We start from the raw sequence: 10,378 nt of genomic DNA on the forward strand, positions 1-10,378 counted from the left end.
GCACATTCAAAGTCGTGTGCTGGTGAGTTTACTTTTCAGTACATTTTTTTACTTAGATTAATATATTATATTTTTTACCTGATTCCCTTGTTAGGATGAATTCGACCTCGACTTTGGCCGTAGTGAGGATTTAAGAACCGTGAATGAGTTGATGGCTACACTATTCCGACGTCACAAAGGACGATGTCATGACCACTTCAAGAAGTTTGAGACGTTGGAAGAGGCTGCGCAGTCTCCTTTTCAGCAGATGAAGTTAGATGATTGGAGAAAGTGTTGTGATCTTTTCGCATCTCCAGATTATCAGGTATTTTACATTTATATCTTTTAATTATTTACATTCATATTCGTTTTATACATTATATGTATACATATTACAATTAACATTTTTAATATATTTTGTAGCACTTGAGTTCTACAAATGCACAAAATAGATCCGTTCTGACTGTCCACCATCGTGCCGGTTCAAGGTCATTCCACCGTCTTGCTGAAAAAATGGTAATTAAAAAATTATAGAATTCATTTATTTTCCTGATATTCTTTCTGATAAGTACTAACATTATCTTTTTAAAATTGCTAATATTGTCGCTTTGTTAGAAACGTGATGATCCTGAAAACTTTTCCCTCATTCATGTCTATGCTGCTGTTCACACTAATGAGCATAGTGAGTGGATGGATCCTGTCGCTGCAAATAATTATGTAAGCAGTGTTAATTTTGTTAAATAAATTTTTTATAGAACATTTTAATAGTTTATTTCTTATTTCTATTTTTTTTAATACGTTACTAATTATTTACGATCATTACCTTTTAAATTGCAGAGCAAAATGTTGGAGATGCAGTCGACTTCTGCGGAATCCTCTCCTAGTGACATAGACATATTCACCCAAGTGCTCGGGCCGCAGTCTAGTATGGCAAGAGGTTTGGGACGATCTATCAAGCATAAATGTTCATCCTCCTCAACCTCATCGGCTTCACAAATTAATAATCTTACAGCAGATTTAGAAGCTGCACGGCGTGAGAATGAGTATATGAGGTCGAGACAGCAAGAGTTAGAGTCTCTCTTAGAACGACAGTCTCATTTAGAGACGCGTTTGCAGGACCAACAGAGAGACCAGGAGGAAAGAATACGCAGTGAAGTGCAAGAGCAAGTGCAACGAGAGATGATGGTGCAAATGGAGCGTGTTATGTCGTTGCAACAGAATCCCCGTGGGCGAGGGAAAAAGAAGAAATAAATTTTATCAATATTTCTGACTAGTTTTAATATCTAATTTTGTACTTTTATAAGACATTGTTACTTGTTAATTGGGCATGTAATATGATACAATTGGTATTTTGTTTTTAAATTTTATGAAATTAGTATTTCTGATCTGTACGTTCGAATGTAAATAAAAATCGTTCGAACGTTGGTTCACACTATAACAGACGTTCGAACGTAAATACAATTGAATCGTTCGAACGTTAAACCGACTAACGTTCGAACAAAGAACTTGCATTCGGACGCTCGTTCGTTTACATTCGAAATAACGTCCGAACAATAAACGCTCTACGTTTGAACATTTACGTTTACGTTCGAACAAATATTCGAACGTTTATTGTAATTAACGTTCGGACGCATTAACATTAGAACGTAAATATGATACGTTCGAACGATATCCAACAAACGTCAACTTCTCTCATTCGAACGCCAATCGGTCGGGTATAACGTCTGAACGTTTGATTTTACATCCGAACGTGATTTTCTGTGACAGTTCATAACCGTCACAAAAAAAGGAACGTTCGAACGTTGTACCGAACGAAACACTTCCAACCGTCACTAAAAATATTTTTTGTGACGGTTGAACAGTAAACCGTCACCAAATGTTTTCTGTGACGCACTTTAGGTGACGGTCATGGTGACGGTTTCAAACCGTCACCAAATATATTTGGTGACGGTTTGTCATTTTTTTTATGACAGTTTCATCTGTCACAACACACATTCTGTTGTAGTGTAACATGCACGTGTCCGACCGATCTTCATGCATGGTGATGACGACTAGGCGGCCATGAATATCATTATTATTATTTTCTATAAAGCAGCCCGGCCAAGTCTCTTGGGAACAGCAAAAGGATCGGGCAGACTGGCAATGTATAGGAGGTTGGATGATGATCAATTGCGTGAGAGAAATTAATGGGGTATGCGTAAATCGAGCTCTGACGTTGAAATTAATCGGCGCCTCTCTCTGATCTACACCTTTCGTCTTGGGATAAAACACCAATTAATCTGATTTTCATGGCACGGTTACTACGACCATGCATGCATGCATGCCTGACTACTGACTTAATTACATTTTCTATCTATATATCTTATCTTTCCAACACAGCTTCTTCATTAATCTTACGTGTGTTGACTTTCTTCAAGGTGGAACATTAACTGGCATTCAGATTCAATTTTAAGAAGGGTCTGAAAATGAAATGATCGATCTTTCCGATGCGATCGACTTTAGTGAATTGGAAAATGATGTATATATGCATCCAACAAAAGTTGATATTTTCTAAGAGCGATCGATCGAGAGTTGAATCATGTGGTAAGTATATGTGACATGACATGACAAGTACTAAAGTAACCGACCATTTCACTGAATTAATTGCAAATTGGCCGCTTTATTTGTTTGTGTCATCTATAGCAAATAAATCAATGCGACCTTCATTCAACAGTAATTCTTCATTGAAATGATAAAACTATATATGCACGCATGCATGAATTAAGTAGGACATAAATTAAAGAGGTAGCTACTTTATGGTACGTATTAGGTTAATTTTCTCGACCAAGTATATTGACTACGTACGTACGTAGGTAGATGGGTTTAATTATTATTACAATATCTATACTTATGAAATTAACGTAACATTTCTGGAATCTGGCCCTACGCCCAAACAAAAGTGAAAAGGAAAATTTAAGAGACTCCAGGTTTTAGGCTTTTGTCCAGTACTTGTACTACTAGTACTACTAAATTGCAAGCTGATTAAAAAATAAATATATACCACGACCAGTGCTACAAGGACACATGAATGCAGCAAGAATTTAATGAGCATACATGCGGTATTAATCCTATTTAACCTGTAGATCACATTTTGTAATCTGATGATGATCAGAAATTATAATTATTATGACTCTTAAATATTTTATCATCTACCAATTAGATGAAAAACTAGGCCATATTTTGTACTAGTGGCAAAAAGTTCTTGGAATGGATAAAAATCAGATGGCTCATTTGACTGTATTAATTGATGAACATTTAATTATGGGTCCAAAAGTTAAGTCATTGCTTATATATGATCTAAAGGTCTTCGCGATGAATTTAAAGATTATCCATTCCTTCCTCTTCAAAATCTTAAAACCCGATTAAATTTCATTTAGAAAAATAAAAAAGATTTTATACACTGATCATGAAAAGAGCAAGCAAAAGGGGAAGAAGTAAAGAGATACCCTGTACGCATTTGTTGGCTGCTTTAGTTAATGAAATTACTGCAATGGAGAGAACAGATGAATGCATTTATTACTTTCAACCACCATCTATGAATTAAATAGCCATGGCAAGATCCTACCTTGGCTATTTATAAAACCTCCCCATAATTCACTGTCTCAAACTCGACTTTCATAAAGTGTAGAAGAAAACTCTCTCTCTCACATACGCCATTACACACAAAAACACAAATATGCACAGACACACAGTACACAAACACCCATTCATGGCTAAATATTTGAGGTCATCTACCAGCTTGCTGGTGTTTTTGATCATGGTGTTCATGATCAATTCAGCTTCAGGCCAAGGTGGAAGTGGGAGAGAGATGGTGCCTGCCATGTTCATATTCGGAGACTCTCTCATTGACAATGGCAACAATAACAACCTTCCTTCCTTTGCCAAGGCCAACTATTTCCCTTACGGCATTGATTTCAATGGCGGCCCTACCGGCCGTTTCTCCAATGGCTACACCATGGTCGATGAAATAGGTACTCAACTCTCTCTCTCTCTCTCTGTAACGGGTTTCTTTTTCATTTGTGTCCCTGCCCTCTATTTTGTCAAGACGAAGTTGCAATACTGGAGCTAAAGGACATACTAACAGGAGTATGTCAAAGTGGTCATAAGTACGTAATTGATCAAACAAAAGAGGTCATCATAAACTCGTTCGTTATAAAATAATTCTTTGCTCTCTCTCAAGGGAACGTACCGTACGATACGTAGAAGTCGTATTCATGATTGTCGTCGTCGATGCTGAGAGAAAAAATTCCACCAGGAAGAACTTTTTGTCAATTAAACAATCTTTCCACGAAGAAAATGATGTGTTAGAATTGATGTCTGAGGGTTCATTAATAGCTTTCTCAGTTAAAGTTGCTATCTTTTGGACAAACCTACCAAACCTAATTTTCATCTACTTTGTCACTTCATACGCATTAATTGTAACATTGGTGTACAATTGTATGCATTTGCAGCTGAGTTGCTTGGACTACCTTTGATTCCTGCATACTCTCAAGCTTCCGGTGAACAAGTTCTTCACGGAGTTAACTACGCCTCTGCGGCCGCCGGAATCCTCGATATCACTGGAAGGAATTTTGTATGCACCATGTTTTTCCATTTTTCATGATTTGCATCCCTACAATATATTATATGGTTCATTTGCATTATTGCATGCATATATATATATATATATATATATATGTCTTGCTGTCTGTAGATCTTTCTTCTTTTGGACATTTTACTGAATTTGATTATTCCCAAACCATGATTCCTAGCTATTCAAAAATCATGAACATGAATGACATTGTAAACCTACATATGGCTCTGCCGTTTCACTTATAAATTAATTCATGCGCTTCAGCAATTTACTGTTGCCGAACAATTGATCGTGATTCGTGGCATGCATGCACCCATACATTAGATATTTTTCTACTCACCGGCAGTAGCAACAATATTTAATGCAATATTATAAAAAATGAATATATATGTATCTCTGTAATTAATTAATGGCTAATATATTATATATTGTTTGCATTATTTGGTCAGGTGGGTCGCATACCGTTCGATGAACAGATCGGAAACTTCCAGAGCACGCTCGATCAGATAACGGATAGTCTAGGTGCAGATGATGCTGCCCGGGCAATCGGACGGTGCATATTTTTCGTTGGGATGGGCAGTAATGACTACCTAAACAACTACCTTATGCCGAATTTCCCAACCAGGAATCAGTACAATGCACAACAATATGCTGATTTCTTGGCCGCACAGTACACCCAACAACTCACCGTAAGATTTCACACTCCTTTGCTTTTTTTTTACGTGGAAGTATATCCAGATTTTCATTTTGTGGTTTTGATGTTTAAAACAGAAACTGTACAATCTTGGAGCCAGGAAATTTGTTCTAGCAGGGCTTGGCTTAATGGGTTGCATTCCGAGCATCTTGGCTCAAAGCCCAAGTGGAACTTGCTCAGAAGAAGTCAATCTTCTTGTTCAACCTTTTAATGCAAACGTGAAGACAATGATCAACAACCTCAGTGCCAATCTACCAGGAGTCAGATTCACTTATATGGACGTTGCCCATATGTTTGAAGACATCGTCGCCAATGCTAGAACTTATGGTAATTAGCACGCACTTACTCACAAATTAATATCACTAACTTAATTCTACTATGCGTAAATACGAAAGATCTTGGCAAAAACTGCATCTTTAGGTTCATTATCTTGAGCTCTTTTTTAATTCCAAATATGAAATAATTTTAACTTCCAGGATTTAGTGTTGTAAATCGTGGTTGCTGTGGCATCGGGCGAAACAGAGGTCAGATCACATGTCTTCCGTTCCAAACACCATGTTCAGACCGAGACCAGTATGTGTTCTGGGACGCATTTCACCCAACAGAAAAGGTTAACATCATCATGGCGAGGAAGGGTTTCAATGGAGACCAAACCTTTATTTATCCGATGAATATCGAGCAGCTTGCAAATCTCGATAATGAGATTAATTAAGTAGCTAGCGTCTTTATAGCCTTGCAATCCTCAATCCTAGACGCATCTATATATCAATATTTAGTAATTTTCGTCGTCAAATTTGAGCAAAGAAAGTAGTAACTAAAACAAGTCAAAGAACTATGTTGTGGGTGTACGTACTGGTATGCTATCATTGCAACTACTTTGGTTTCTGTTTAGGAGCCTGATTAATTTTGGTAATTAATTTGCTCGTAGTCAGATAAACCTAATTATAAGCTTGTCACCAGACAAAAATAATCGGCAAGGCCCAGCAAGAAACAAAACTGTCCTCTCTCATGTTTGCTACGTTGGAATTAACTAGTATTCACGCCTATAATTTGAAAAAATTACAAACCCCACTTGAGTTTACAAAAATTCAACATATAAATATATATATATATATATATATATGTTGTTATTTTTCACTCAGTTCACATTGTGGCATTAGCAAGCCACTGTATCTCTCCAACTGTGAAATTTGAAGACAATACGGTCCAAGCTCGCATGAGATTGATTTTATTTGATTTTTAGAACAGAGACTAATTATCCATAATCATTAGTTAATGGATTCAAACAAAGCTCGTGTGATATGTGAGCCTCATTAAGTTCTAAGGGGACATGTGTCTCACTTTTTTTTCATTCAAGGGACTAAACAACTTTCAGCTGATTATAATGAAAAAAAACATGGGATTTCTTGATTTATGGAATTACCAAAGAAAGTAGAAAATGCTGAAAGATTCTGAAACCCCCTTAACGGCAATCAGCAGAAAGGCACCGTACCAATTTAGGAGTAGCACGCAAGTTCCATCTCCATTCAAGCATTGCTAGTTGTATATTAATTGGATATGCACATGACCCGAACTGTATGAACTCTTGGAAAATAAGATGTTAGCCACCTCGAGCTCGGTGGGAAGAAAGGCATCCCAGAACAGTTAACTTTCTACGATCCTCACATGATTGTTGAAGAGGAAGACAAGTAATTTGCCCATTGTTCCTCCCCACCTCCACAGCATCCCTTGTCTATCACTTCAAAGAACCTTCGTCATTTCCAAAATTTCAAAGTATAGTCAATCAACTTTGTCCATGAAAGTATCAATGCATAAATAGCCAGTAAGAGTGTACGTGTTTCTGTAGAGTTAAATCTTACACTCGATCTGATCTGCTCTGCTACATGACATGAGATTTTGGTTTCAGCCAAATTTCATCACGGCATTATGTAAACATATAGAGAATTCATTCTCGAGCATTGATTATGAAAGTGAACGGGTGAAGAGCCATTTTTACACTAGAGTGGCAGATCCCAAAGCTTCATTTTTTGTGTGGACAGACTCCTTAGGCAAGATTCTTACCAGGGATAATCTAAGAAAGAGGATGGTAATCATTGCAGAATAGTGTTGAATGTGTAAAAAAGGGGATGAGTCAGTGAATCGTCTTCTTTTACATTGTGAGGTAGCCAGGACTCTTTGGAATGAGGTATTCAAAAGAACGGACTTAGCATGAGTTATGCCAGAAACCATGGTGGAAACGTTGGCGTGCTAGACTTCTATTCGAGACATGCAACATATCAAAACGGTTTGGAAGATGATCCCTATTTGTATTATGTGGTGCTTGTGGTAGGAGCGCAACGAGCGGACGTTTGAGGACAAATAGAGATCGGTGGCGGAGCTAAAAGTTTTCTTTTTTAGAACTCTTTGTATTTGGGCCATTGCTGTGGATTTTAATGGCATGGACCTTCATGATTTCTTAGTTTCTAATGCGCCTACTTAGATAGGGCATATGACTTTGTAATTGGCAGCTTTTGTCCATTCTTGGATCAATAATTCTTGTTTACTTATATATATAAAAAAAAGATTTAGAAGACCAACTCTGCGAGTGCGAGAGATATTTATCTCGTGGACGTGGACAAGTGTGTCATGTTTTATGCAACAATGGGAGCTGGACATGGCAACTCCTAAAAGTTTAGATATGGGAACACTAGTGAACATATTGCTAATTTGTATTCAAAAAGTTCGACACAGCATGACCTGCCATGGTCCATCTCTTGAAACTTCTTTCTACGAGTATCATTTGAAACTCCTACGAAGTAAAAGTTCCAATCCACTACTAGAAATTGTTCGCGCGTGTTTTGTTCTCTGTTTTGGCATGGAGCGGTAATACTAGTTTTAATAAGTTCCTCAACCTAAGCCACATTATAGAGCTGACTGCGGTCAACTGGTCGAATATGGGACTCAATAAATATGGAAACTTTGTATCAGAGCTTACATTTAAAAAAATCATCTTTGAACAGAAACTTAAATAAGCTATGAATTAACGCATAAATCAATTCTATTTAAATATTTACGAGCTACCATGAACAAAAGAACTCCGAAGGAGTGTCTTCGACTAACGAAAATACTTATTTTCAACAACAGCAGGCAAGTAATCAATCAATAAACTACGAATTGGGTGACCAAAGCTACAAATTTTCAAGCAAGTAATCAAGGACTCTCTTTAAGAACCGCAAGTAATCAAGAACGTGTATTTAACCTACAATATAGCCAACGAAATATCAACTGTTGACGAGAGAGAGACCTGGTAGTTTTGCTGAAAGCTGTAGCGGAGCTGGGGATCAATCTCGACGAGGGAATAATCGTTTTCGTGGTCGTGGCGTTTGGACTTGTCCTTCTTCTTTTGAGGGACGTGCATCACCGGTTCGGCTCTAGGCTGCTTCGTAACTTTGAGCTTCGCGTCCCGAAACTCCTCGGTGGACTCCTCTTCGCCCCTCCATGGCGCCGAAGACATCAACTCCCTCTTCGCCTTCTCCATTACGGTATCTCAAATTTACTATCATAGACAATCAATTAGAAAATTTGTGAATTTACTATGCGTCTCAGAGAAAGAGAGAGAAGGGCGAGGCAGAGCGTTCTTGCCGTCCGTGGATGACAAGATTACTGTGTTGGGGTCAGAATTTCCGTGCAACTATGTGGGTTTAACCCTATTCAGTTTAACATTTTTTTGGGTTATCTGATCCATTCAAACGTTCTCCATTTTTTTATAGGCTACTGGACTTTGGCTACATATAAGCTCATTAAATTGTCTTCACAAAAATGAATAATCACTCATTTAAAAATCAAAATAATTTGGCTAAAGTTTGGTCACCAAGTTCAGCATTAGCATAGCCTTCGTCAAAATCATTTTTAAAATTTAATAAAAAATACATATTTTTTATAAATTTAAAATTTTTTTAGTTATAACTTTACATTAAATTAATGAAAATAATAATATAATATTATTTTTTAATAATAATATTTTTTATTTTTATTTTTTATTTTACAATTATATTAACTATATATTAATTAATAATATATTTTTAATTAATGAAGTAAAATATTTTTTAATTAAGTAAAATATTAACTTCATATTTTTTAATTTTGAAAGTAAATTCAAAATTTTACTTAAAGGGAAGTGAAAAACGTGAGAAATGAATATTAAAAAGCAAAACAATTGAAATAATTTTATAATAAAATATTACTTTTGAAGATTAACTGTACATCTTTAAATTTAAAGATATACTTAAAATTACTGTAACTCATAGTTTAAACTTTTACTTTTTTAAAAAATTAATATAGATCATTTTATCTATATTTTTTTAAATTTTAGATATGCACTCTCAATATTTTAATTTCTCCAAAAAATAAGAAGGGACGTAAAATGTTTTAATTACTTTATACTGTTTAAACTTTTTTTTTTTTTTTTCTTTTTTCGTTTAAACATCATGTCATTGAATAAATTTTGGGCATATCCTTTTCATCAAACGGAAAAAATATTTTCAAAACTCGACAAAGATGGAGGCTTCAAAGGAAATACAGGATATGGAATACGGAGAGGGAGTTGTACGGGCGATCGAGCTAGCTCCTTAATCATGGCAAATTTCTTGCATGCCCGTTTCACCATGAACATGGCGTACGCACACTACAATTAATGGAGTAGCTGAGTTCTGACGTCCCCAAAAAGAACCAACCATAAAAACCTGCTTTTCATTTGCATGTTAACATTGTTAAGTCCTCTGTCATTGTCTTTTGTGATTTCTTTTTGACTATATTAAATTTATTAATGATGATGGTGCGGTTGTTAGGATTATCATTGTCTATATGTAATGGCAGACATTTATGCTTAATTTGACAAGTGTTCACATGATGAACTGTCAAATAATCAAATATATCTACCTTCTTAATTTCTTACAGATCATCGCAGTGAGAGCGCTTTATCTGCTTCTCCTTGTTACACCGTTTTAGTTGGGAACGCTTTTTGACAATTTATGTGATAGGTTTTTCTTTGTTTTTAATTTTTATCTTCCGATCGAGTTCTGTGGTAGCTTTAGCATTTGGGATGATCCCACTCT

The 10,378-nt window shown here is 36.1% G+C and overlaps 1 protein-coding gene across 1 annotated transcript; it reads left to right on the plus strand.

Annotated features, from left to right (window-relative positions):
- The first annotated feature begins 3,389 nt into the window (after positions 1-3,389).
- On the plus strand, positions 3,390-6,170 carry LOC118346359 (GDSL esterase/lipase At1g71691-like). The gene is made up of 5 exons (XM_035687223.1): positions 3,390-3,989; positions 4,470-4,591; positions 5,041-5,280; positions 5,363-5,612; positions 5,762-6,170. Exons 1-5 carry the CDS (start codon positions 3,695-3,697, stop codon positions 5,995-5,997), a joined length of 1,143 nt encoding a protein of 380 aa, XP_035543116.1. The 5' UTR covers positions 3,390-3,694; the 3' UTR covers positions 5,998-6,170.
- The last annotated feature ends 4,208 nt before the right edge of the window (positions 6,171-10,378 follow it).

This window comes from Juglans regia, unplaced genomic scaffold, assembly GCF_001411555.2.
Source record: "Juglans regia cultivar Chandler unplaced genomic scaffold, Walnut 2.0 Scaffold_768, whole genome shotgun sequence".
NCBI classification, from domain to species: domain Eukaryota; kingdom Viridiplantae; phylum Streptophyta; class Magnoliopsida; order Fagales; family Juglandaceae; genus Juglans; species Juglans regia.

Bases quoted from the DNA above. Each gene is read 5' to 3' on its own strand.
- LOC118346359 (XM_035687223.1), top strand. From the start codon at position 3,695: ATGCACAGACACACAGTACACAAACACCCATTCATGGCTAAATATTTG. The intron at 3,990-4,469 runs GTACTCAACTCT...ATGCATTTGCAG, and splicing joins CACCATGGTCGATGAAATAG to CTGAGTTGCTTGGACTACCT. The intron at 4,592-5,040 runs GTATGCACCATG...TTATTTGGTCAG, and splicing joins ATATCACTGGAAGGAATTTT to GTGGGTCGCATACCGTTCGA.